Here is a 27507-nt window from a genome sequence, read left to right as displayed (position 1 = left end):
TCAATTTTTTTTTTACAGCATATAACATAGAAAATGCTATACTTCGGTACTCTAGCACATTCTTTGCATGATTTTCATGTATTACAACAGTATATACACACTATGTTAACGAACAGAGATACCTGGTTAAGTGTACAGCTGGTGTAAACACGGTGGTTTTGGTACAGTGGCTAGGTAGGCCGTTGCCGCAAAAACCTTTTATCTCACACACACACAAAAAAAAGATCTTTGGACACAAGCTGCCTTACTACATAAGTAAAATGGGTACGAAGCAATAGTGAGATTGACCAACTGCAAAGGACGTTGCAGTGCTTTGAGCCAGGTTTGTTGCACCATTCCCATAACTCCTAAAATTTAAAACATTTGTTTCAAGAGGAAATGCATAATAAAAATGCAAGAACACAAGAACGCCAGCAACCACAGTAGAATCGTTGTGCAAACACATACAGGAAGCTGCAAAAAATACAAATCTGGAAAGCAAAGCATGTACATGGGATACACCTTTGGTAAATGAAAATTGGTGGATCACATAACCATTAAAGGAGTACTGACACGAATTATAAATATTTTCGGGTTGTTGCTCTAATTAAAAACACTGGTGTTGAGAACCCTAAAAAGAGTGTCGTAGTACTTGGTAATGCATTGAACATATTTTTAATACCACCACCTTAAAACAGCAATTTTAATTTCGGTATTGAAAAGGCGGCTTCGCAGTGATGTGTTAACACAAGTCTGACGTCACGGAAAACTGCACTCGCGAAATACTAGCAACAGCTGTCAATTTGCTGTCAGTCGCATGTGGTTCACGCAAAAAACGACGAGTGAATTGTCGTCCAGAGACTCTGATAGCGATTTCGGCGATTGAGGCTGCATGCAGGACACAAATTTTGCAAACCCAGTGGACTGTGTTGACTTGTCCTAATAATGTCCATTGTGGTGGGGGTGGCTTGCAAATGCTGGTCGACGAAAACTTTAAAATCGAACTAAAATATTTTGTGTGTTGTCTGTCTCCGGCGTGTGGAGAGCGTTGATAGTGCACACCATGGAAATAAAAAATATCGCTTTTGGGGTGCCTCAAAATTGTGTCAGTACTCCTTTAATTCACACCTGTTATGTGAGAGTGCACGGGTGTCCGTACTAAGCATAGTAATGAGTGTGTGCTCGGCCTAATGGACATCTTAATTTCAGAATCTTGGGCCTAAGAGCCAAGCAGCTTTTTTTTTTTCCTACTCCAATTCACATGCACCCCACTGAAAAGTAAGTGTTGGACAGTTACCTTTATGAGCCCATTTGATATTGCCAACCAATAATTTTATGACAAGCAGTTCAACTATGTAGGTTGATAAACAGAAAAACCAGACGAGACATTTTATGGTTTTGGCAAAATGTTGGATTCGTTAAGGCTTAAGCCTTCATGTCATCTTGGTTTCTAATCACTTGTTTACAGTATAGTATAATAGGAGACACTTGAACACTTTAGTAGAATCTATGCTGCCCTTTATGCCACTCTATATCGATAAAGAAAAATCTTGCTTCATGTACGGTGCCCAAGGTTTGAAACGCGACAATTTAAGGCTATGTAATGCACATACTTTCATTTCCACCATCTTCAGTTAGTGCCATATTGGTGCAATTTTAGCTCTTCACACTTGCGTCAGAGTCTATTGCATCTAGTGGCCAGATTCGTACCACCATTATGCGGTTATCTCAAGCAACTGCACATACCAGTTGTTATACTGAAAGAGTTGGTGTCATGTTTCAATCTGTGAGCACTATACATGAACATTTTTACTCGGCCGACATTTTCTGCGCGAGTGCAACATCCTAAAAAAATGAAAAGAGCTTTGCCCATACTATATGATATTGCACAAAGAGTAGGCACTGCTCTGCTGTGAAGCTTCACAGCTCAAAATCTACTCACAGAAAAAACACCTGCTGTGCACTCGAAACACTTCTGTGACTACATGTGTAACTAAGTCACAGAGTTACTTCCCTAATACTTTATATGTGCAGTATATCATTTCTAAAACACTTGCAATTGTAGATAAAACAGACATTTAGTCGTAACCTGAGTAAGGGAAAAGAATATGACACTCATGTGCATAAAATCTCTACATGTACATGTGTACACACACAAAATACCAAAAAGGAAAGCCTTCTGCCTAGGTGTTGATCTGCAGCAACAGTCATATGAAGTTCTGGAACTTTTAAAGGTTACCAGACCAGGTCGGTTAGAAAGATGAATCATAACACGCATGTAATTTTTTCTCATTAAGACAATTTATACACAACTTGTCGTTCTGCGAAGCTAAAAGGCATACTTTTACATAATGCTGGCTCCTTAAAGTACAACTTTATTGCTGACTGAGAATAATGAACTGTCTTTAAAGCCATGGGTTTCTTTCTCTCACACACATGCATACATAGAAACGAAATAAGTTACAGCATAATCTCCAGCAGTGTGCAAACATTTTTCACAGATGCATTTATGTCTCGCACAGTCATTTACAAATTGAAAAGTTCCATGAACACTGCACTGCAGACCAAGACACACCATCCACATTGATATGTAATTTGCACAAATTCTATATCTGGCTGCAGTTGCATGGCTTATCTGAATTTTAGTGGCTTGTGGCACAGCTGGACTTCACAATATTGCAATGTTACAGGTATAGGACAAGTAGGATAAAACTGCATTTGCAAATTGTTCTTTTGTAAACTCGAATGCAGATTAGATGCAACTGCGAGCAAGCCTACTTCCTAGAGTCTTGCAAATAGTAACACATGGAAAATTTATACTGAACTCACTGATATGCAAAACGTTTAAGCTTAAGCTTCAGAACTTTTGAAGTGGTACAATAAAAATATGCGAGTCAAGGCTGAAAGAAGCATGTGTAAGGGTAAAAGGGACATGCACCATTTGTACTTCCAAGCTTGAACCAATGTGTTTGGTCAGCAGTGCAGATCAGGGCAATAAATGCTGCTCGCTCTGGCATCGTAGGTGCTACCACTGGCTATCAAACTGAAATTAAATTAGAAAATGAACATTACACCTGCAGCTGAGGCAAAATGCAGCTAAATTCAGGTAGAATTGATGCTATAAGATCTTCTAGAGAAATTCAATTGTAAACTGTTGCAGGAGAATGCCTCGGGACAAGGTCATCCGTTACACAAGTCAGAGACAAGTTCAAGCCTGTATTATCCACCACCACGGAGCCTACCCTGCAAAGCACTGCAAGGTGCTGCTAAAGCAGACAATGTGCCCCACGGTGACCATTGCAGACGTGGCAATGGCAAGATGACACTATTTCTGCAGAACATGAATCGTGCTTGGAATAGCCTTGTTGCCAGCCCGATGGTGCGCAGCCGTCAAAATGGCACAAGGTCCCAAATCAGTTTGCATACAAGTTCCTCATAACAACACGACCTCCTGTTGCAGTAAGAGTTCCCAACTAACCGCAGCATCCTCGCTTTTTGACGCAGTGCAGTAAAGTGTAACAAGCTTACACAATGTTGTTTCTTTCATTGACCGTTTCATGACACAACGTACAGTGCTAATTAGCATGCAACTTAGAGCTCGGAAAACAACCACGGATAAAATGCAAAGTGCTCATCGTGTTAAAAATGACACAGGTTCGCTAATCTGGCACTTAGCACCAGAGCATGCCAATCATAAATGCAGACAGTTTCGGAGATAAGTAGCATCAACGATTACAGGCACAATCCTCATATGTTTCTTCACACTACTCATTTTAGGAGCTCAGCACAAACTACATAAGCATTATGCTCCAGTTACATGATGGAATTTAGAGGCAATAAGCGACGCTGCATCAGATTTTTCTAGGTCAGGTAATTTAAACAAGCTACGGTTATTTTTCACTTTAAGCTCTCAGTATGAGGCCAGGGCATATGGGAACAAAACACACGAAACTTGTGATCAGCATCACTACACAAGCACAGTGAACCACCGTAATGGTTTACATCATGCTCTACATTCAATCACACTTGCTCACAATATTCCCATCCCACCATGTGCATATCCAGGCTTACATCCTGCAAGCTTTCATAGCAAGGGACTCTACACTGTACCTAGTAGGCATGCATGAATATCGATTTTTTGGCAAAGTGAAGTCAAAGCAAACAGTAATTAGTAAGGAATATTTTCAAAGTGACTAATTCCATTAGTGGTATTTGCATAAAGCCTTCACACAAGTGCCAGACGTTGACAAAAACAGCTTAATCTACGGAGTTGGCTTATTTTTAATGTCCTGTTATTCAGATATTTCTATACAAAATGCAAGCCATGATTTCTTTCAGCAGCACAGAAAACTTGTTTGCAGGCTCTGGCTTGTGCTTCAGTTCATACTCTACATTTTGTGGTGGTTGAGCTTTGCGGTTGCAGAAACATGTCATCTTCACGTGTCATGCACTGTTGCAGTGTCGAAGTGCAATTTAACTGTGTGATCCAAGAGATTTATGTTGTGTTGTACTATGCTCTCTATTCACATCTTGACACTTATGATCATCTCCCTCAAAGACTGTCATGAGGATAATAATGATTACCAAAGAATATGCTGGCGAAAGGGCAGAAAAATAAAGTACTATACAGCCATTCTAAAAAGGCAATAGATGTCTTAAGTGTGCAAGAAATGAAGATTTGAAAGATTCAGTGTTTCAACAGCAGTTGTCTTCATAAACCACATTAATCTTGCCTATGGCCCAGCCAAGCAAGCATGAAATCGGACATCATGTATAGCTTTACAATCTGCACAAACGGTTTGATGCACAGATGCAATAATGTGACGACATAGGAAATGGTTACCAAATATCAGGAGCATAGCCAGCAATTTTTTTGGGGGTGGGTTCAACTATACTTTATGTATGCTTGTGCATGCATTTGTATGTGTGTGTATATATACGCAAGCAAAACTGAATATTTTTGGAGGGGAGGGGAAGTCGACCCCCCCCCCCTGGCTACGCCCCTGCCAAATATTTGCTGACATTTTCAGCCAAGAGCTGTGCCTTTCTTTGTTCCTGTGCCATTACCCCAAAGAAGCATGGTCAGCCTTGCTTGAAGCTTGCGCAGTTAAATGCAATCTTCAAATCTTTGTGTTTCATGTAAAGATCACTACTGCCAATTTGGCACAAGCACGCAATACGAGTGAGGTACTTTAGATCAAATGTAAAAGATAAAAGAAACATAAAGGGATGGCAACATTGGTGTCCCGTTGCATAATCTCCAGGCTTAGTACTAGGTGCATGACAAGATGACTTCACAAGATGCAGACACTATTCACAAAACATGAGGAACAATATTGTGATAGAAACATGTAATACAATAACTGGACTAGTGGTGTAGCACAGACACAAGATGATACAAGAAATAAAGGGCAGTACTAAGACCTTCCATTGACAATTTTCGTGACAATAATACAGCCTTAAGATGGCAATATCATACAGTTGAAAAGAGTTTCTCACACAGCACATGATAATAAAAGCGTCACAACACTACAAACAGTATAGCACAGATATGAGAGGCTATTTACATCGTACTCTTGCCTTCTGAACAGTGACATTAATGTTGAACCAGTGCACAACTCACGGACACCCCTTGGTGAGTCCCTTATGTACAAGATATGTTACAGTTAGACCTGACATTTGTGACATGAAAAAGGTACTGTAAGGGAATAATCTGTTGTTTTTTCTACACATACCTAAAAAAAGGGGATCCACTATTAATACACCAGTAACATACATACTAGGCACAAATAAGTGAAGCATTTTTTATAAACTATGCACACAAGATCAAAATGCAACCGAGGCAGGAGAAATGCCAAAGGAAAAGTTGAATGGTTGAACAGTTACAAGACAGCACATGTTTAAGGGTAATTGTTTTAGGAGTGTTTGTGAATTAGCCAATGCCCTTTCAAGAAATAACTTGTGACCATCCTCTTCATTCATTGGTTTCCTTGTTAAAACATAAAAGAAGGAAACTACAGGCTAGGCCACGAGTATATGCTTTGATGCATGCCTTAGAGTAGCCACTGTTTCAATGCATAGGGTATACAGTAAAACCTCGGTGATACGAATCTCACGGGATCACCCAAAATATTCGCATCATCCGAAATTCGTATCACTAGAAAGTATCAAAAATTAGCATGCGACAAAAGAAAGCTGGTGTACGTTTTGATTTATTCATTTTCAGGGCCGCAGCTAAGACACGAACAGCTCTGAATGATTGCCAGTGAAGTTTTTAGACGTCAGCAATCATACCTGCACTCGTAAATATACGACCTGTGCGCGCATGTGTAATTATCGAACCAAGTTTTTTGAGACTCGTGACAGCTGGAGTACTGCGGCGAAAGTGACATAACGAGCGCTTTGACGCCATAGATGAGGGCCAGAAATTTTCACAACCGCGGTGCTACGTTGTTATTTTCTTATCGCGATGGTGTTGGGGATGTTTTTCGAGAGATTTACGGCCGTGCCCGCACAAGTGCGTCCCCAACAGTCGTGCATGTTGACGTTGGGAGGCCTAGCTCCTTCGCCAAGACCGTCCTTGTCTTTCGGTCTCGTCTACCTTTCATAGGGTGTCTGATTCAAGAGGACATCGCTTGCACGGAGGACATGGCTTGTAATCTAAACGCGAAGGCACATGGAGGGGCATTAAGGCCCCCAAGATTCGCGCACACAATCTCGGAGGCTACGACGCGTCACTGAAGGTTTATTCTGATCACTGTGTAAGATTAGTATTTTTCTTACACCGTGATTCTGACAAATTGGCGGCGCGGCGCGTACACCTTCGCTTGCGTTTCTGCGCCTGCACGTGCTTGGCGCGTCTTCCGCGAGAGCACCTCTTCGTACCTTCGCGGTAGCGTACGTTCGTATGAAACGTCGTGGGTGAAAATCTGTTCGAAACAACCGTACTCCGTTACATTGCAGGCCAATGGGCATTGGCCGGGACCAAAGAAAAATTTGTATCACCCCGAAATTCGTATGAGCCGTGATCGTATCACCGAGGTTTCACTGTAACTGCTATTGTTTTGTGCAATCGCACCAAATTTCCCAATTTTCATTCGGCCAGCCATTAGTGCTGTAACTCAATGTTGCACGTGACCTTAAAGGACCCCTGACAGCAAAATTTTTGTTGGTGACTTTTTTACTGTAATTTGTAGCTTTGGGTCTGGTAATCCCTAAGTTAAATCGTAAATGCTCTAGCGTATCGTATAACTAATTCTAGCGTAGTTAATTGTGACGCCCGCCTAAAAACCACAAGAAACTAGCGACCCATGCGGGGAGCGTCAAAGACCACGTGCACTCAAGCTGTGGTGACGTAGAAAGCGCGGTTTTCAAATCGGGGCCCCGCGCGCGGTAGAGATTGAAAGTATGTGGGTGCCTCGGTATGGGTTAAACCTGTTAAGCGCGTGACCCCTCACGAAAACTACCTCGAGAGCAGCCCGACAACAAAGCGAGAGGGGTGCGGAACAATAGGCCTCGCCGGGTGCCAGTCGTCGTATTGTGCATGTGCGCCCCGCAAACGCATGCCGCACGCTTCGACACAGCAAAGAGAGTGAAAGCATGGCTGGCAGTCGGCTCCAAACACACTCAGAGATCGTCGACGTCATTGTTACTAGCGTATCGTCACTCAGGGTGATTTTTGTGCAATGTATCACACCGAACACATAGCACTAGTGTCGATGTTGCAGGGCAGCCGATTTTTTGTTTTTTCTCCTACGCTGTTTGACATCGAATTAAAATAACTTCCACGCGATGAATGCCGTTCAAATTTGGCCAAGAAGACCTATGCATACCAAGCGATCGAATGATGGGCACATCTCGATCTTGAAATTTGATGTCAGTGCTCCTTTAAGGGAGCCAAATACAAAACACTCTTCTAGCAGAACCGCTTGCTCAGGAAGCATTCAAGTTTTGCACAGTGACCAATTGGGCTGCTGTGAGTGCAGTGAATTGCGTTGCATGGTTCGAATGCGCGGTTTCTTTGAATAAATGATATAGGCTCACATAAAAATGCTATAAAGATACATATAGGTTGAGAATATTCCCACCCAACAGCATTAGACTATGAGTGTGGCTGACGCTCAACATAGCCTGTGACTGTTCATATTCAGGTCCGACTAAATGGTTGTGCAGACTTAACGTGGGATAAATGTACTTACAAGTGCAGCCAATTCACAGGTCTTATTCTCCTTTGTCATTGTGAATGTTTTGAGTGGCACTGCATTGGCCCTAAAGTAAGCACAGCAATTTCGATTCCTGCAGTTATGTTGCTAGTCATATGAAATTATGTGGCTTGCTCCTTTCTGCCTAGCTCGTGAACATGCTCTATACTGCTGCGTTGTGTAACAGAAGAGGGCAAACGACGGATTTATCTTAAGTGCAAAACAGCACTAGAAGTATACTTGAAGTAATATTCTTGGTTGGTCACTTCGAGGAAGATTAACTATTGCATCATGCAGTGCCACATGTCAGTGGAGTGAAAGCCACGCCACATGCTATACGCTGAACGTAGGTGATAAAGAATTGCCCTGTGGTGTAACATTACCAATGAACTTATTGCAAAGACTTGAAAGGAAGAAAACGGGTGGCAAAACATGTCTTAAGAGTCACTAGAACTGATGGTGTTATATGCTTTGATGCAGGCTTTGAAGAACTATTCGTAGGATTTATTCTGACCACTGTATGTTCTTTTAAAGACTGAAACTGTTTTAATATTTCTTTTACAAACCCATTAAGCCAGTAGTGTAAGTACTTTGGTACATGGCAACCTGAGGTGGTCAACAGCAGTTAAACGAGGTCTTTGGAGCCCATATTTTCAGAAGGAGGACAGTCTTTGTCAGGCTAAGTCAGAGCCCAACTTTCTAGGAATGCTATAGTTTTACTATTAAAAGGCCTAACTTATCATGTATTAAAGACTTGGGCATCGAACATGTGCTTATCTGGTATCCTGCTCAAGCCCAACAGGAAGAGAACTGCATTATAATTTTGGTACAAGAAAGACTGAGTATATCTTTATGTTGTCTGCACACAATACACACTAAGTGAGCTGAATCCAATCGCAATACATGCCTTGCATATGAAAAGTACCAAATGCACTATACAAAAAAAGATTCTAGCCTTGAAAACTGAATACTGCCAGAGGCCATCAGAGCCGATGCTACCTAGAAGGCAGAAGAGGAGGGGCCCAGGGTGAACTTGGGGTTATCTGTGGTATGGTGGAGGCTGCGGCAGTATTGGCTGCAGAGAGGGAGAAAAAGGCAACACACAGCATTTCAATTTCAAGCACACAATATTTAGCTAATTAAGAACACACACAAGCCTTCATAAAATATTTTAACATATGTAGGTCAATCTAAGCACAGTCTCTGCTTCTTTAAATATTGCTTGTCAGCTTTCGAGCCGATTCTGTCACAAAGTTTCATCTGTGGGATTGACTTCATGGAACTAAACGATCAATTTTTGGGGCTGGAGGTATTGAGGCAGCAATTGCAGTAGAACACGTTGAAGACCAAAGGGCCCCACGCACAATATGGCTGCATGTGACTTTACACAAGTACGGTCACTGTGAGCAGCAATTCACTTTTCCAACTCATTACTGTAATGCCTCTGCAGCTGTTGCGACTAAGCTAGAACCTATCCTCTATTAAATGATAAGTCTTGCATTGTAATTAACACAGTACCCTCACTGCCAAAGTGACACTGCAGAGGGAGGGGTGAGACAGTCCAAAAGGCTGAACAATCAAACAATGCAGGTAGCTGATGCACCTAAATAAAAAAAGAAACAACAATTTTGCTAACACAAAGGTGCATTCTTAAAGAGACACTAAAGAAAAAAAGTATTTTTTTTTATATTAGTAAATTACCTTTTCACAATTGCAAAATCGCCATGCCTGCTGCGAGAAGACGTTAGGTAAGCGAGAAAATGTGTAAAATAAAAATGCAGGTGGCGATGCCCCTTAGAAATTCCTGTATCAAGTGCCATGACGTCATAGATTTTGACGGCGTCTACTGGGTCCTACATATTTCCTAATCGGTAAAAATGAAGTACATCGTCCTCTGAGGGGGTCATAGACTTAACATACCAAGTTTCAGGAAATTTCACTGAGCCAATAACATCAAAATACAAAAAATTATGCTTTCAAATCCATGATGCCACGCATGGAGATTTCAGCGCGAAACTTAAAAATGAAAGATTGACCTGGATTTCCCCTCTACTGATATTCCTATGATGGGGAAATTAACGACATTAGAGATCTCGGAGTATAATTTATCAATATAAACCGACTCATTGTATCACTTCAGTGTTCCTTTGATGACCATGTTCTTGCTGCATTGCTAAAACTAAGCTAGAACTATGAACATGAAAAGAGAGAGAGAGATAAACAGACAGTCGAAGCACAAGACCACTGCGCTGTGAACTGTCTCTTTGCCTTTCTTGCACTTGTTTCACCAATCAAAATGCAACATTTCAGAACAAAGCCTTGAGATAACATAAGTTACAGCAGGAAAAAAAAAGATGGCAGTAGAAATGCCTGTGCCAGCATACTTGTATTCGAATTAAAAAATGCACTCTGAAACAAGCTCGTCAATACAATTACACACATGCACAAGCAAACACACACACAAGAAAGCTGTTTCAAGAAATGTGTCCGAAAACCGCCAAAAATAAGGAAATTGGAATATTGGCTCGCTGCCTTAACGACTACGTTTTCTGTAGTGGCAGACATCTCAAGATGACTAGAGGCATCAATTTAACCGGTAATTAATGCGATTATATTTTTTAGCTCGCTTAATGGAGACATGCAGTCAGGTCAAATGGGAGAATAGACCTTTTTCAAGCACACGAGCGCCGCCAACGGGCGCGCAAGCGTTCATGGTAATTGTGTGTACGCCGCAGCAGCTGCCGCGGCGAGCGTGCGGGCCTCGCGCTGTAGCTTGCCGCTTGCGCCGTGCCAGGACCTCTTAGACACAGTGAACTTGGCAAGGTGCAACATGTTACTGCGCAATTTAATCACGAACTTCAGTGTTTAGCTGCGACGGCCTCTCGACGATTTCCATCTGTCCCACTGGTGGACCAGTTGAGCGGCTCAGAAGCGTCACCTTTTATTTATTTATTTTTTTCGCGCCAGTGCGCCTTACGGCATAATGAAAAAAAAAAAAAAAAAAAAACAACTCGGTTGCCTATGAAGTGCAGAAGTGGTCTATGATTCGCAGATGCATTTGGAATCAACGTCCATCGACACTGTCGACGAGTACAGTGTGAGGTTCCGATATTTAAAGGGACACTAAAGGCAAATAACAATTTATGTCAGAGTGAAAGCCCAATGTATGACAACTTCTAAAACGGCAATATTATCAACAGCAGTGCCCTACTTACCGAGAAATTAAGCTAAATGTATCACATGATGAGCGCCACGAGTGGGACATTTTCGAAGTGATCCCGATGACGTAGGGAAGTCGGCCTACAATAAATCACTAGTAATCAAACTAGCAGCAGTAAAAAAAGAACATTCCGAGCATCAAAAGACTTAATAAAATGCTGTTTGTTCGTTTCCGCTTGATTCATGGAAAACAAAACCTCCGTGGCGTTGCCATGGGGGACGGCGCGCGTGGTTCAAAGGTTCCGTTTTCGCCGAACTGTGCCTCGCCTGTCTCAGTGGTAGTTTCGGGATCGCGTCCTGCCGTGCGTGTTTTGCGCGCTCGTGAAAGTCGCTCTGACAGAAAGTTCGACAAAATGCCGCATGCGTGTGATATTGCCGGATGCCCGAATGGTGCACAACGCCAGTGCTGCACCAAGGAAACCGGTGTGTCTTTTCACTGGGTGCCGCGGAATGAACCCTTACGCTCGAAGTGGCTTAGTGTCATGCCATTGCGCCAGTGTGCTAAACAGTCTGCGTGTGTGCTCGCTGCACTTTCGTACTGAGGATTACGAGACCAACCGCAACTTGGTGACGGCTTTGAATGTGCCCATCCGAGCAAGTCTTTGCCGCAGCGCCGTTGTTGCTACTGTGGGTCCCGCTACTTCCGCTCGGCTGCTACTAGTGTCGGCGGCCGCGCAGTAAAAGCGGGCAACGTTGGGCACGGCAGCAGTGACGTATGAGAGTCGTATTTTCAGGCGGGAGATTTGAAGCGCGCTAACGCGATGCGGACCACTAAAAACGTGATTTTATTTCAAAATAAGCACTTCCTTGGCACAAAAGCAGCGCTACGAGGTTTCTGTACCGCTATTTCAACAATCAACGTCGACTTAATATTTGCCTTTAGTGTCCCTTTAAAGAGTACACTAGAAAGTGTAGTCGGCATTTGGAGAAATGAGATAGTATATTCATTGCGTCGCTCGCACCATATATGTAACGAACGATAAGTGCCCACTAACCTTCGTTGGTGTTACAGGTTGGTGAAAAAAGAAACGAGCAGTACAAGGAAGGAAATGCACAAACTAGCGCTCACACACAACTGAAAGTTTATTGCACGCGTGAAAAAAATCATATATACAAAAATGGGAGCTCGTCGCGCGTGTCATAAAGAGGCACGAAAAGTCAAACAAGTCACGTGCTTACAGTCGATTAATGAAGTTGAATTCCTTGTCTTGTAACGACTGAGAAGGTTGACTGACACAAAGTTTGGTGTTATTTGTGACATGATATGCCTCCAAAATTAGATTGATGGTACAAAATTACTGTGCTTTCGAAGATGGGATTACATTTTCATGACTGACATAGCGATGCCAGATGAGACGGCGGCTCAATTCAATGAATTTCGATGCTCGCTGAGGCGCGTATTAATACATCGACCAGTCTGGCCGATGTACATGTGGACACAAGAAAGAGAAATTTGCGGTTAACTCCTACACAATTTACAAAACAATTGGCATGCCTCTGACCGCATTTTTCTTTGCCCACCGCAGACCCCTGCGACCTTAATGCGACTAACTTTATTTGGGGCGGCAAACACAACCTTCACCCCTACATCGCTTCCCTACGTTCTTCAGGGCATGCGACTTCTAATACATATGTGGAATAACTGCAGTATTTCTAGTTTCTTCATTATTTACGAATAGAGGACGTCCGTGTTAATCTTTCTTTGCCATGCGAACAGATTTTCGCAGACCGATACAATGATACGCAGGATATCCCGCCTCTTTGATCACTTTGCAGCTGGAAACTACTGCTCATCCTATGTGCGCATGTTTTTTTTTTCAATGCCGTGCGTAATCATGACATCACAATTCCTCGTTTAACAATATTCGAATGCGCCGACGTGAAATTAACCACCGATTTCGCTGAACGCGGGCTGTACTGCCCACAAACATGCTCCGCAGTGAAACTTAAAAGCATATATCAAGAAACTGCGAATTATCAGAGCATCTCGCAAGTGAATTCTAGTCCCATCCCTTTTTCTTTAAACACGTTTAGAATGTGCTCACTTCTTTGTACAGCACGTGACTTGTCAATTAAAATTAAGTAATCATCTGTATACCTGAACACTGTAACAGCTCTCTACAGTTTAATTAAACCCGGTTATGAGCCGCTATGACATTATATACCATAGCGGCTTGTGAACAAGTAATCATTGAATAAATACGAATTCGGTGTTCCAGCTCACATTGCTCACGATAACACGTTTTGACTGCATGTATCGGCACGTGATAACTCGCATGCCGCTTAACTGCTACATCCGGTATACATCTGCTCGGTAATACCTACACTGACTGCATCATTCCTTTCACATTTCATGCGCAGAGATACATACAGGTACGTTCAGACATGTGTAGTATTTAGGATTTAATAATAGTCAACCAGCAGCGACGCATTTTTTTTCGTTCGGTGCTCCCACGGCGTCAACGAGCAGCGAGCGACGGAACAGCCGGCGGGCTCGCCGTACACACTTTTCCCATAGAGCTTTGCGTGCCCGCGGAGGGTTCTGGGATTGCTTGAAAAAGATCTATCGAAGTCCTTCCTACAAAAAGCCCATTGCTGCATTAAGATTTCGAAAAAGCGGCCTCTAAATACATATTAGGCATGTATGGTCCAACAAATCATGTTGGAAGGTTAAGGATTAAAAATTGGGTAGACACCTGCTGTGTTGGCATGGCTTGCCCAGGAAGCACTCGCTGTCCACTTGGGTGTGCCCTAGCCACAAAGCGAGGGTCTTGTGGCGCAAAGCCTCCCCATGGGAATGGAACTGCGATGGGCGGGCGCCAGACATTGGTAGAGACAGGTCTCCCAACTGCCACGGTGGGACCACACCATTGCAGAGGCGGTGGCGGTGGTACGACCACTGCTCTGCTTTGAAAGCTGGGTGACTGCACCACACGAAACCCTGGCACAGTCAGGCACAACTGCTGATTCTGCTGGTGTTGGGACCACCGAACGTCCTGCAGCGTTGTGGCTTGCACTAAAACTGGTGCAACGCTTGTGGCAGCCTGTCAGAGAGAAAAAAAAAAGAGCAACTGCTCTTAATTTCTTAATCAAAGCACATGTATGAAGCTTGAGAAGCCTTTCTGAAAGGCTTCTCAAAGGTTTGCTCAAATCGTGCTGCATTTTCAAATGCCGCATGATTTGAGCGTATATAAATTTAAAAGACAGAACACGCTTGTGAAATTATCACTTTCTTTTTTCCATTGTAGATAGGTACATTAGCAGATATAAATGAAATAGCAGGCAAAGCATTCCATTCATTGAATATTCTTAGAAAAAAGTAAATCTTGAAGGTATTTGTGCAAAGAAATATTCAGGTTCAAGTGCACGTTGGAGGGCTAGTTGGTAAGACATTTTCTAACTAAAACTGCACTGTGGACAAGATACCAGAGTGGAAGACTGGATGAGCGCATTGTTACCTGCCCTGTCTTCTACACAGACGTCTCGTCCTCAGCACAGTTTTAGTTTGCAAATAGCTAATTAGCCTAGGGTACTCATGCCTGGTAGGTCCAGCCAATAAAGGCTCAGCATAGGTCAGCAAACTACTCATGAGTTGAGTCACTCAGACTCGGATCGGGCCGGGAGTCTGAATCTGAGTGAGTACGGGTGAGTAATATTTTGGTGAGTTTCAGTCAGAGTGAGTCTGGTTGAAGAAAATTTTAGTGAGTCTGAGTCCGAATGAGTCCAGTTGGGAAAAATATTGGTGAGTCCGAGTGAACCCTAAGCGCAAAATATATTTCTTGAGTGAGTCCGTGTGAGTTCCACCTTTTGTTGCCAATTTATGGTCCTATCTTCTAATCTTCAGCATTACTATCAGCCTTATATCGGCTTATGTTTATACTCAAGTCTATTCACACATACCTCAGCACACTAGCATTCATGTGCCACCTCAATATATATTGATGAGAGGCGCGAGTTAGGGGAAGGGGGTGCCATGACCACCCCCCGAAAACTCATTTATGGTAAGTTCTTGATAAAAATATCTCGTGCGAGTCATGCATTTCATAAAAATGAAATGTCCTTACTGGATCAATATATGATAATGACGATAGATAACATGAATTTGAAGGCACAAGATCAAAAGGCGTATCGTAGAGCACCGATTATGTGAGATTAAAGCATTAAAGAGGATTGACACCATAATCGAAAAAGCTAATTTTACGCCAACGGACTCATGAGTCGACTCACTCAAGTTCACTCAGACTCAGGTGAAGCCATGAATCTGAGTGAGTCCGGCTGAGCAAAATTTTAGTGAATCTAAGCCCAAGTGAGCCCTCAGAGCAAAATATATTTCGAGTGAGTCTGAGTGAGTTCCAATTTTTTGGCTGACCTATGGGGCTCAGTATAGATCAAATGGTTTAGTTGCTGCTTACATCTCCAGATTTGAAAAAGAAATTTTAGGTGTGCTACCTTTCTGTTACCCTTTGGAGTGACAAGATTTCTTACTACAGAAATTAAAAGAAATTTTAGACATGCTAAATAGTGCTAATACTTTCTTTTATTAGTTTTGCTGACGAGTCGTGACACAGCCTTGACAGTTACAACTATGAGTCTGTTGACATGCACCAGCTTGCTAACATTCTTCTTTTTATGAAACTTATGATTATCCCCTTAAATTCTTACGACAAGCTGAGCTCATCATGAGAAATTGTCACTTTTTTGCTTATAACGGGCTAAGCTTGTCATGGCTCTTCAGCAATGTTTCAAGAAGCTTTTGATGAGTCCAGCTCGTCAAATGGTGTTTTCCTATTTAAAACATAGATGGCAGCACGGGTTTTATGACTGACGCTTTTATTGAATGAGAGTCTGCACACTAAACTGTGAAATGCGTGCTTTGCATCGCACACGCATTATAAACGAACATGGTGCAGTGCCGTGCTTTGAACGCTACCACAAGGGTGGTAGCCTTATCTTTGTATTGAGCTATCGAGGAATAGTACATTTTGTCCACGGGAAGTCAAATGGAACCCATACTTTCTGGAGTTGCAGAAATTTCTTTCGGAATACCCATCAAATGCCCCAGGCATGGGGTATTACCAGGCCTGCAGACACGGCAGGGGGTGGCAAGTGGTTTCCCCTCCCCTTCCCGGAATTATGGTGGAGGGGAGCGTTTTACCGAAAATAAATACCGAAAACGGGTGTTTTTCAAGACCATCAGCAAGTGGGTCATCCCCCCCCCCCAAAATCCCTGGCTACGGGACTGGGTATTACATGACGGTGCGAAATATGAATAAAGCATTTTTATAAGGCGTAAAAGGTTTTTGCAAGTTTCTTTTTTTCTGTTTTGAACATGTTACTGAAGCATTTAATTGGCACTTAAGGGGTTAAGGACCACTGAAAACATGAATAAAATTACAATTGATTGGTAGGATGTTATCAGGTGGATTTCAGACATCAGATGATTGAGATTATATACCTGTACTGGTGGCTGCTTGGGTACAGTCTGCCTAGGAACTGTGCTCGCCGGCTGAACCACTCCCGCAGGCAGCCTTGGCAACAGCAGTCTTTGGGAAGTCGTCGTCACGGTACTGGTTTTTGATGCAGGTGGTGCCGCAGTCCCTGAACTTGCAACTATTGTCACAGGCCTAGACACAATAGGGGAAGGGTGCGCGGAGGAAGTCTGTGTGGGCCTCGCATCGACCACATGCCTGCTGTAGACAACAGGCCTTTGCTGCTGAGGCGGCACAGTTCTCGAAGCTGACCCACTTGCGTTTACTGTTCTTTGAAGTGCAGCTTGCGCTGCTGCAGCACTTGTGGACTGCTGCAACGCGGCCATGTTGACACGCATGCCAGGTGCGGTGCTCGCTGTAGGTGCTGTTGTTGGTTTGGCCGTGGGAAGAGGCAATTGGCGCTGGTTGCCCTTGCCAAGCTGTATTACTGCCACTTGTTCGGCTGTCTTGGTTGCAGCCTTATCGGCTGATGACACCCTTGCTGGTGCACTTGTTATGCTCAGACCCGAAGGTATGGCAATGACGTTGTTCCTGGATACTGATGCTGTTTCACTCGAAGAAGTGGTGACATCAGCGGGGACATTTTTCTGCAACGGACTCCCATCTGTAGCAGTACTGTCTTTGGCTAGCTTCTCCTTCTGCTGTACTGGCCTCACCGTCAGACCCAGGTTTCGCTGGAGTTTTTGCAGAATGCTGTGAGGGCTCGCCCTGGAAGACGAGGCCTGTGGGAGTGCTTTTGCTCCTCCTGCTACAGATGCGTCGGTGGTGTTTGTGGTTATGGTGGATGAAGTAGCAGCTGATGTAGCAGGCAAGACTGTCACGTTTACGGGTAGTACTGTGACCTTGCTACTACATCCTGCGGTGGCCACTGGCAACACTGAGATTTGGCGGCTAAGGGATGCTGACGTAACAGAGAGAAGCGGAGATGCAGCAACACTGGTTGACTCTACAGTAGCTTGCCTTGAAGGCTGCGCCTGTTTGGCATCCAGAGTGACAACCTTCTCCCTTGCATCAGAGCTTGTGCTTGAAGATGAGGGGCTCCCACTGGCAATCTGCTTCAACTCCTTTAGTAATGTAGAGACTTTTGAGTCACTGCCTTGCCGGAGCGCTGGTTGACCATGGTAGATTTGCCTCTGTATGATTGGCTGCAAGTTCCTGGATGAAGAAAAGCAGAAGGAAAAAGGTAAGTTGTCCTGCTGGGGTCATTCTATGACAACTGTCCCAACCTTGGCACTAGGCCATCTATCCTTACTTTCCGAGCTCTTCGGAGTTTGTGAAACAAAAGATTTGCAATAAAAGGACCATTTTTACTTATAAAAAATGTCAAATACTGGATGCGACATAAAAAGCTCTTCGAAGAGTATGTTACGGCTAGAACTAGAAACATCGCCTTGTTTTAATCTGTGCTCACTTCAATCTCATCTGAAGTCAGCCTGTTAGAGATGCCGTAGTGGAAGTCTCCGGCAAATTTCGACTACATGGGGTTCTTTAACATGCACCGACGTCACACTGTACAAGGGCCTCTAGCATTTTGCCTTCGTGGCCAGGACCATAACATGCATCTTTCAGGTCAGTGGCCGAGCACCATAACCACTGAGCCACTGCAATGGCTTGGGAGGTGGGGGGAGAGAGAGGGTCTCTTGGTTAAAGTGCATCCTTGCAAGAAGCCAGTGAGGCAGTATACAAAGCTTATATGTGCATAATCTCCTGCAGGCATTCACAAGACGGGGCATTCTGGGATAAGTGCAGGCCTAAGGCGATGTGTTCTATAAGGACGGTGTCCAACCATGGGCTAAGGTTAGAGGCGTACAACTTGTCATGGAGCTTCACGTGGAGTTTCTACGGTAAGCCATGATAAGCTAAATGCCCCTGCTTCTAATCTTCTATCCTAAGTACACCTGAAGCCTTCATTTCAATATACAGTCAAACGTCAATACGACCAACACTGACATTACCAGATCTAAGTAAATATAAGAGTAAAACAAGAGCTGTAGTGCAGAAGAAGACAATAGATTAGATGAACAGGGACAAGCACACTCGTCCTTTTCCTGCGCCGCCATTCCACTTTATGCATCAGCTAGCCCAGCAATGGGCCTTATTAAATATAAGACATCCCTAACCTGTATCGGCACAAAACAGATAAAGGATATAATGTCTAATATCTGTCAACGTCAAATAATATCGTTGAGCCAGATATGGCTTCATTATAAATAATTAGACTATAATTTTTTTTTCTCTACATGTGTGTGTGTGTGAGGAAGTTTCTCAATAAGTACGATAGCATGGGGTTTAAGATGCATCGAAATCTCTGTCAATAGTCATTTTTTACACTAGGGAACCACAATCTGGCACATTATGAAACCAATTTATTAAGAGCAAAGCTATACTCACGATGCTGTTGTACTCCTTGAGTTGAGCTGCTGTGTTGTGCCCCTTGAGACGAGCTGCTGTTTTGGAACGCTACATGTTGATTGTGATGATGACGACGACGACCTGTCACAATGAAGACTGACGCGGCTCTCCAAATTTACACGAGAAGTTGCGAGCAAGGCTGCTCTGTTGCTCTGCATTAATGGCATCCCTAATACAGGTCTCCTTTGACCTGCCTGTGAAACCACGGGCATAGCAGCAGCAGCAGCTCTAAATGCCGCACATTCCCGCTCTCTTCTATTGGCAACAGCCACTAGATTTCTCCATGTCATTCTTGGACGCTGATATGGTGCTGGATTAAAATTGCCTTTCAAGCACCTTGTGTTGACAGCATTCGAACCACACCCGTTTGCACTGTTTGCCTGCTGTGGAGGTCTGTGCTGAACTGAAGGAACCTCTTGAGCTATAGAAGTCTTTTCAACTGGGACTCTCGCATGGTCATCGTCTACTGCAGCCGAAAGTCGTTGGATAAGAGCTTTAGTAGCACTGTTTGGTTCCTTTGCTTCTGTGCCGGAGATCTGATAGCTAGGCAAAGTTTGTGATGGGGCTTCAATTCCCAAAAGAACACAAAAGCCAGATTCTATAGATTGAACTCTGTTCAGTTGCTCAGAGTGGCGGAGCAATTTTTTCAGCAGCACAAAGATTTGCTTGAACACACGACCCTTTTTCTGCAGTGAAGTGACAAGCATGCTCTTGAATGCTTCTTCCATTAGATCCAGGCTTGTCAAACACTTTTCTAGGTGGCCTAAATATTCGCCTGCGCACTCGAGTATCGACTCTGCCTCTATGTCCCAACTCGCTAAGATGGTCATGTTAGCAAACAAGTCAAGTTCTTTGGCTGCTGCCATGCAGACCCCTGTCATGCCCGAGGCAGCAGTCACCTCAGAGGCTGTCGCCTCAGGGGCTGTCACCTCAGGAGCTGTCACCTCAGGAGCTGTCACCTCCGAGGCAGTTATCACCTCAAGGTTAGCCGTCACCTCAGGGTCAGCTGTCACGTTACCACAGTTCTCGGGACTGACAACATAGCAGTCAACATCGTCACTCGTGAGGTCTACAACATCCACCGTACATGATGTTTTGCCAGAGTTTGATTCACTTGTAGATGAATCAGGTGGCATATCTGTTCTTGCACGTGGTTGGGGTTCTCCTACTTGAGAAGTCGGCACAAATGCGTCGTCAGTGATGTCAATGACATCTATAGGCAACACAGCTTGCCCTTGCTCATCGCCATTAAGTTCATCGTCGTCAAGTACTTCAGCTATGGCTACTTCTTCTACAGCCTCACTCGGTTGCACTGATATGTCCCTCGTTTCTGCAGACGGTGAAGGTGAATCATGCAGCCCTGCTTCTGCCATCACGTCTTCAGCACAATTATTGTCAGAGCTGTCCCTGTCTTCTTCTATTGGCAGATGTTCCTCAGCACAAACTTCTGACACTATTTGTTCCAACGCAGTAGAGCACTCGTGCAGCATGTCACTATGAGAGGATCCTTCATCTGACATCAATGCCGCAGTGTCCACATCAACGAAGCTGGCTACTTCTGGCTGGCATTGTTCTGGTTCCTCAATCTCGGTGTCTGAACTTGTGCAATTGGTGGCATCAATCTCTGTCCTCTGTGACCCATCGCTTTCCACTAAGTCTTCTTGGTCAGTGTTGTATGACTCGGTGTCTTGGTCGACTAAAGATTCATCAGAAGTGTTAGTCTCTTTGAAGACCGATCCTTCTGAAACACTGTTTGCGTCCTCTTTCATTCCTTCACTTGTCTCGCCAACATGATCTCTAAGCCAGGCCTCAACATTGCCTTTGGTGATAGTGGTCTGCTCAGAAGCACTAGCAGCACCAGATTCTTCACTAGCGCCACCAGATTCTTCATGAAAGTTTGTTACCTTTCCAGATGATGAAACAATTTCATACTTTTCAGATGGTTCTTTGCTACTACCTTCTTCACAATTTTTGGTAATGGGAGCTCTTACGTCAGTGTTCACATCAGTTTCAGGCGTGCTGGGTGGCAAAGCATCATGGGAGATCCTGCGTATCTTGATCTTCCGCAACACCTTGTTTGACTCATGGGACCCTCCTCTCTTGTTTGATTTAATCTTTATTTTAACTCTAGGCTCAACTTTGACCTTGACTTTCAAACTCTGATTACCAGCTTCTGTTTTTTCCTCATGAGTTAATGGCAAACTAATGCTACGACTGTACATTGGCAATGACATGGGAAGACGGGATGACGATACTGTGGTGGGCTTTCCAGTTTCACGTGCTGCTGGAGACAACACTGCACCATCACTTTCACCACACTCTCCACCTTTGTCTTTCAACTTGCGGTGCTTGAAGGAATTTCTGTGTTGTAAGGACTTCTTGTGCTTTGTTCGGCTGTACACTTGTGCGATCTCATCAGGCAGCCTTTCAACCATGATGAGCAGGTGTCGCTCATCTGTGGACATGCTCTGTAGAGCCAGAAAACGAAGCAAGAGTGTTAACACGTTCATAACACAGACCAAAGCAATAGCAGCAAGCTAATAGGTGGCAGAGTGCATTGACATAAGCACGCCAGGAAAAGTTGAGAAGCAACGCGTTATATATGCATCATACACAAAGCGTGAAATTTTCGTCTCGTGTGTGGATGGATGGAAACAACTTTATTGTCTCGTGTATTCACTTGATCGTGTCTGCAGTAATTTTTCATACAAACTAGAGGTCATAACAAACGTTACGTTTACTGGCGACTGCTTTACCAACAATGAACACGATTTTCTCGCTTTGTTTACAAATTCCAGAAAATCGTGCCGTGAAATTTGATTCTCTGTCTTATGGACAAAGCGCTGAAAAAGGAACTATGAGCGTCGGAGAAAGAAATTGCAATGCTGCCAGAAAATTATTGCGCGCGTCTTATTTCACGTACAAGAGAAACTTAACTTCTCACGCCCTATTTTTTAAACCATTTTCGACAGAGAAACTTGACCTCTTTTTACATTTATTGCATACTCGGATAGACGATCAGTACGCGCCGCAAGTAAATAAGTCAATTCATAGCTTTCAAAGTACGACAAAGAGGTTTTATTGCGCACCACAATGAACGCAACTTCTGTACGTATAACTGTTTCTTCCTTTAACGACAAACAAACGCAGAATGTGTACTTTCACTGTTCGCCAGTAAAAACAAACTTTCAGGACGCGCACAGCACGAGCGATAAAGATGAGACCACGTGCACATATATCTCCAGTGCGATACAGCCATTGGCAATCGGAACGTGCGAACAAAAAATTAAAATATCTGTATAATACCTTTGACGTATATGATTCCTTCTTTCGATTGAAATTCAAGCTGCAAGAGATGCTACCTGATAATGACAGAACTATTGGATCGCCACCTGACTGGATTCTCGAAATTTGGATTTATCGCGCAAGAACGGCTTGGAAGCTATTTTACCTGCAGCGCCAAAACGCACGATATGCTGCATTAATTATTGCTTTCACAACGGAAAAATTTCGTTATTTTTCCCCCTAAGATACGTGCCACAGGACGAAGTGCATTACCGGCATTACTTCTTAAAGATAAAGCAGTAAAGGTCGTGACGTAATCGGTGACGTCATATTGCGCGGCGCATCCTCATGCGCATCCTGATGAAAGAAAAGACCAAAATAAACGTTTAGGGGGGGCCAACTTGAGCAAGTGCGAGAGTGAAATGTCTGGGAAGTCTAATTTCACAATCGACGATGCCTTTGACCCAGATGACGATGACATTGTCCGCACGTACGGTTCTACGACGGAGAGCACGCCGCTGAAGCCACGGACGCAAGACATGACAGCCACCGACAGCGTCGTTGTTCGGGTCGAAGAACCCAGCAGGGACCGAAACAGCTGCAGCAACAAACCTCTCAGCAGGCTGAAGCTTCCGGAAGACGTGAGTCATGCGGGCGATACGTGCTGTCCACGATGACAGGCGACTCCTCGTGGAACTCTTTTATAACTTCGGCACTAACCGTTCGCGGTCAATTTGCAGAACCTGTCAAAGGATAGCGACTCCTTGATCCAGTGTGACCCGAACTTCCAGAAATACGACGCCAGGGATGGGTACGTGGTCCATGTACGAATGGGATCGCTTACTTTCTGTCAAACCGTTCTCGCTTACATCTGGCATTTTTTAACGGACAGGTGGTGGACGCACCCCAAAGTGCGCGAAAACTGGAGAGTGATGCTGGCCGCGTTTGGCCTTTTACTCACTGGCCTAGGTGAGTCACATTCAAGGGTCTCACGAGTTTTAACATCGCAGAATTACGTGTTAGACGCGACTGTTGCGTCTCTTGACACTGGAGCTTTTCTACTATTCACTTGTTGATATTGATCACCTGGAAGTTCAGTACCGTTGAATTGCGCATTATGCGGCACAATCATTTACAAGAGAATATATGAATTGCCGCACAAAGCGTATACACAGCGACATTGGTCGGTACTGCGCGTCTTGCCAGTAGTTCCTGTGCACTTTACCAGCATTGGGAAATTATTCAACACAATGTACTGTATTGTGCTGCAGTATATGCACGATGAGCAGTGAATAACGTCCCTTTAAAGCAGTGTCAGGAAGTGGTGTTTTTATGAACTCGTGTTAACTGTATAATGCTTTTGAGGGTTTTGTCAAGGAACTATTTTGTGCGTAACATGTTTGCCAAATTGTATTAACCAAACAGGCTTTGTGAAAGGGAAAGACAGTCATCCACCTGTTTGTAGTACAATTTCCGGCATCTGCAGTGCTGTACATTTATCAGCCGGCCGATAGCCACACATATATTGGCTAAACGCATGGCATACTTGTCTTCGTGGTATAAAGTTGTGTTCATTTGAACTTGCAGGCCTCATTGCTACTGGGATAGTTGTGCAAGTATTGCCGAGAGTCGGTAAGAACGTGCTCCTGAGTTACATCACTTCAATTTGGCATGAATATTTGGGTCAACAGGAAAATGGCACACTGATATCAACATATACATTTTATTTCATTCACAGGTGTACAAGGTTTGGTCTTTTTTATTGCTGGTGCCATCTGCTTCATTCCTGGAGGCAAGTTCGTTCTGCTGAAAATAAAAATCATGCTGTTCAACTTATGAATGCTTTCCCACTAACGTCTGCCCTTTTTGTAAATCTATGCTTAGCAAATGAACAATCTATATATAACGTAACAAATTATTTATTAAAAATTATTTAAATTCTGAATTAATTTACACTGCATTGTACTGGACATTTCCTCTACTAATGGTAACCTGTGCTATTGTCTCTATTTTTACAGCATACCACGTGGTGTACGTGTATTGTGCCGTGAAGGGGTGCCGTGGCTATGACTTCTACAATCTACCATTGTTTAACTAGACCGTGACTGTGGGCAATCTGTGTTGACCAAAGTGGACCAGACCGATTTTATGCCGTAGAACAGTCTGCTGTCTTCCCCGCACTACTGTCTCCCGTCATTTTTGGAGGCTTTGTGTGGAGGTCGCTGGCAGTGAAATGCCGAAGAGTTTTAAAGCCAAAGGAACTGTTGTGTGTGTGAATATGTCGTGTTGTGGTATTTATTATAGGCTGCGTAAGAGCATTCTTGACTTCATGTCCATGAAATCCAACGGGCCCCTGCAGAATGTAGTATTTACTAGGGCAGGGAATTGCTCATTTGCTCACAGAGGTCTGGATGCCAATTTTCGTGGAAAGAAAGAGAATTGGTACCTGTCATTCTTTTTTCCTCTCTCTGATCGGGTAGTGAACCTTCATACTGTGGTGTGACATTCCCTGTGCTTGCATTGCCATGAGGCGGCCTCCATGCACTTTTGCCGTTAGCCATTCAGTTCAACTGTGCCAGCATAGTGCGAGAGACGAGTAGCCATTGGGGCTGAGGAAGCTTGTGTATGGCTCGAGCATTGCACCACAATGGCCGTGAGTTTTTATGACGATTCAAGATGTTTAGGACTTCTCTTGTGGCAGCTCCAAGTGGCATTTACAGAATTCATGTTTAAGTGTGTGTTGTCTTGCCTTTTTCAAGCTACACTCACTAATGCCATTATCTAGCACTGTCATTTCTGTCTAAAGCGCACTGCAGCTATGCTTGCCACCAATAATGCCGCCTTACAATGTGGTACTGCTCTCGGGTTCCGCAAGCTGCCGCAGGGTGTATGTTTGCTGTCTGTGCCTGGCGGTGAACCGTTGTAATGCAACGCTATTTGTACGCATTTCTTCAATTGCCTATGACACAAGGTGGATGTGATTTGCACAGGGTTGACGCTGACTCCAGGTCAAAATACTCTCTGGCTGTACCGCTAAGTTAATACCTTGCGAGGCCTCATTACCAGGCATTTGAGTGTGGCAACTATATTGTCATCAAGATCACCTTGTTTTCCTGCCGCTCACATTACAGGCAGTGAAGCATTCAGCAGGTAGCATTGCATTTCGTTACCCACATTCATTATTTAATTATATTGCATGTCATCATTGCAGTACTCTGCTGTACAACTTTTTCTCTCAGTGTGCTAAGTGAAACTGTGACCCACACCACATGTTCATGAGAACTGTGTGAGCTGCCTTTGAGTGCAGCTGAGATGAAAGAATTTGGCTGAATGTTGCATTGCCAGGTATACATGGTTCTTTTATCTGTAATTCTGGGTTGTTAGTGCTCAAATTTTGGATAGAGGTGGCATTTTCTGATGGGTGTTTTATTATAATTTGATTGAATTGATTGCCTGTTTCGTACGATATACATATTTAGTATGTATGCATTATCTGCAATTATGAAAGAACAAAAATTGGCAGCAGAACAGTGGTGCTACCTATAACTTTATTGGTACATCAAGGCATACTTCATGGATTGGTTTATGACAAATAGTGGGCTATCACGGCTCTGTTTGTGTGAATTTTAAACTGTCTCGTAGCATCATCACACAATGCGCTTTCATACTTTGTACAAAACATGTCAGTAGTGCACCCAAATGTGGTATTCAGCTGTACTTGCTGCAATATGCCATCTCTGTGCAAAATTTGAGCCAAAATGCACAATCTGCTGAATAGGAAGAGTGCGTACCTGGCCTTCCCCTTTGCGCGACATTCGGCACATGTTGTGTCGTATAGTATGGCTTGCAACATTATGGTCACACATGATGGTGTGGGGGCAAGTTATTTTAGATGACGTATTTTGATTGTGTGCCAACATTAAGTTTCTCAATGTTCCTAGGACTGTGTATCTAAGTTTACATTTATAGCGTTTGTGGTGCTGCAATTGATATACCCTTTCTTTGTAAGCGGTTGCATGCTTTGATGGTGAATAGTAGTAGTGCCCGAGTGTATGTACTCTTGTCAGCACCATTGTCCATGCAACTGCATCTATCTAGTCTCATCAGAATTGCAGCTTCTTTTTTGGATGTAACTGGGCCTTGTGTAGTATACTCTTATTTTAAGTACTGCAGATGTTTAGAATCCTAAACAGGCCAAAGTGCTGATAACAGCCCTTCAGCACTTCCAGAATTGTGCAACATTGCAAAAGCAGCCTTTCAGCTTTTTCCAGTTGATAGAAGAGGAAGGCATTGTGCTAAGAGCTATAGTAATGTTCAGTGGGGCATCAGCGGTGATCATGTACGTGCATTGTCAGCCATATAAATGGCAGGGCCACGGCCCTAATTACCATGTTTCTACTTGATCAGCCCTAATAACAACAAAATAAGTATGCATAGATGCAGTTATTAAAATTGGGTCATCTTTGAATTTGTGATTAGTGTTTTATTGAAACTAAATGTTTTACAATGAAGTGTGCTGTTTCACACTGTGTGCAAATAAGGTTAACGGCAATGTTTTCCCCTGATGTCAGGCTTTTCCGACAAATCTCTTTTTAGACTGACATGTATATTTTTCCGCATGTTTTGCGTGTGCTCCATGTTCTGTTACAGTGAAGTGTTTTCCTCACATTTATCATCTGTAAATGGAAAGCACAATTCCTTTTTCGGATTTTCAGCAAAGGTATTGTATGGAATAGCCTTTCGAAGCCTCATGCTGTCTTTGAACCCTTCAAACATGTGAACTTGGGGACTTCACTGTGGCCAAATACCATGCAGAATGTGGTGCATTCCAGCCATATTATTTTATTAAAAATGCTCACTGTTTATCAGAGCCTCATGTACAATTCTTTGTAACAGAGCTGTAATAAATACAAAATTCTTCA

General features: G+C 43.5%; 3 protein-coding genes across 5 annotated transcripts in view; 2 read left to right on the top strand and 1 right to left on the bottom strand.

The window, feature by feature from the left end:
- LOC119389494 (coronin-6) overlaps positions 1 to 3466 on the top strand; it is a 28614-nt gene extending 25148 nt beyond the window's left edge. The window contains exon 10 of one of the 2 annotated variants that reach the window (XM_049414439.1): positions 3140 to 3466. In XM_049414439.1, the coding sequence (XP_049270396.1) occupies positions 3140 to 3418 (279 nt within the window). In that variant the 3' untranslated portion in view covers positions 3419 to 3466. The remainder of the gene's footprint in view (positions 1 to 3139) is intronic. The other variant, XM_037656785.2, reaches the window with a different exon arrangement.
- A 4406-nt stretch (positions 3467 to 7872) lies between these two features.
- LOC119389492 (mucin-17) lies at positions 7873 to 22700 on the bottom strand. 2 transcript variants are annotated; one of them, XM_037656784.1, is made up of 5 exons: positions 22607 to 22700; positions 19280 to 21768; positions 16855 to 18043; positions 14096 to 14443; positions 7873 to 9255 (listed from the first exon to the last, which is right to left on the bottom strand). In XM_037656784.1, exons 2-5 carry the CDS (start codon positions 21763 to 21765, stop codon positions 9220 to 9222), a joined length of 4059 nt encoding a protein of 1352 aa, XP_037512712.1. In that variant the 5' UTR covers positions 21766 to 21768; positions 22607 to 22700; the 3' UTR covers positions 7873 to 9219. The 2 variants fall into 2 exon arrangements, with proteins under 2 accessions (XP_037512712.1, XP_049270395.1); XM_049414438.1 differs by lacking the exon at positions 7873 to 9255 and having other exon boundaries at positions 14034 to 14443.
- Positions 22701 to 22940: 240 nt separating this feature from the next.
- On the top strand, positions 22941 to 27507 carry LOC119389491 (transmembrane protein 134). Its single transcript, XM_037656783.2, has 6 exons — positions 22941 to 23226; positions 23326 to 23396; positions 23478 to 23554; positions 24173 to 24217; positions 24324 to 24377; positions 24604 to 27507. Exons 1-6 carry the CDS (start codon positions 23008 to 23010, stop codon positions 24681 to 24683), a joined length of 546 nt encoding a protein of 181 aa, XP_037512711.1. The 5' UTR covers positions 22941 to 23007; the 3' UTR covers positions 24684 to 27507.

The sequence above is a fragment of the Rhipicephalus sanguineus genome, chromosome 4 (assembly GCF_013339695.2).
Source record: "Rhipicephalus sanguineus isolate Rsan-2018 chromosome 4, BIME_Rsan_1.4, whole genome shotgun sequence".
Lineage (NCBI taxonomy): Eukaryota > Metazoa > Arthropoda > Arachnida > Ixodida > Ixodidae > Rhipicephalus > Rhipicephalus sanguineus.
The sequence above is the reverse complement of the archived record's forward strand: the minus strand, read 5'-3'. Positions and strand labels throughout refer to the sequence as shown.

Coding starts and splice junctions, on each gene's coding strand:
- LOC119389492 (XM_049414438.1), bottom strand. CDS start 21,765: ATGTCCACAGATGAGCGACACCTGCTCATCATGGTTGAAAGGCTGCCT. Junction 18,044..19,279: donor TCAAGGAGTACAACAGCATC/GTGAGTATAGCT, acceptor TTCTTCATCCAG/GAACTTGCAGCCAATCATAC. Junction 14,444..16,854: donor CCAAGCAGCCACCAGTACAG/GTATATAATCTC, acceptor TCTCTCTGACAG/GCTGCCACAAGCGTTGCACC.
- LOC119389491 (XM_037656783.2), top strand. CDS start 23,008: ATGTCTGGGAAGTCTAATTTCACAATCGACGATGCCTTTGACCCAGAT. Junction 24,218..24,323: donor GCAAGTATTGCCGAGAGTCG/GTAAGAACGTGC, acceptor TTTCATTCACAG/GTGTACAAGGTTTGGTCTTT. Junction 24,378..24,603: donor CATCTGCTTCATTCCTGGAG/GCAAGTTCGTTC, acceptor CTATTTTTACAG/CATACCACGTGGTGTACGTG.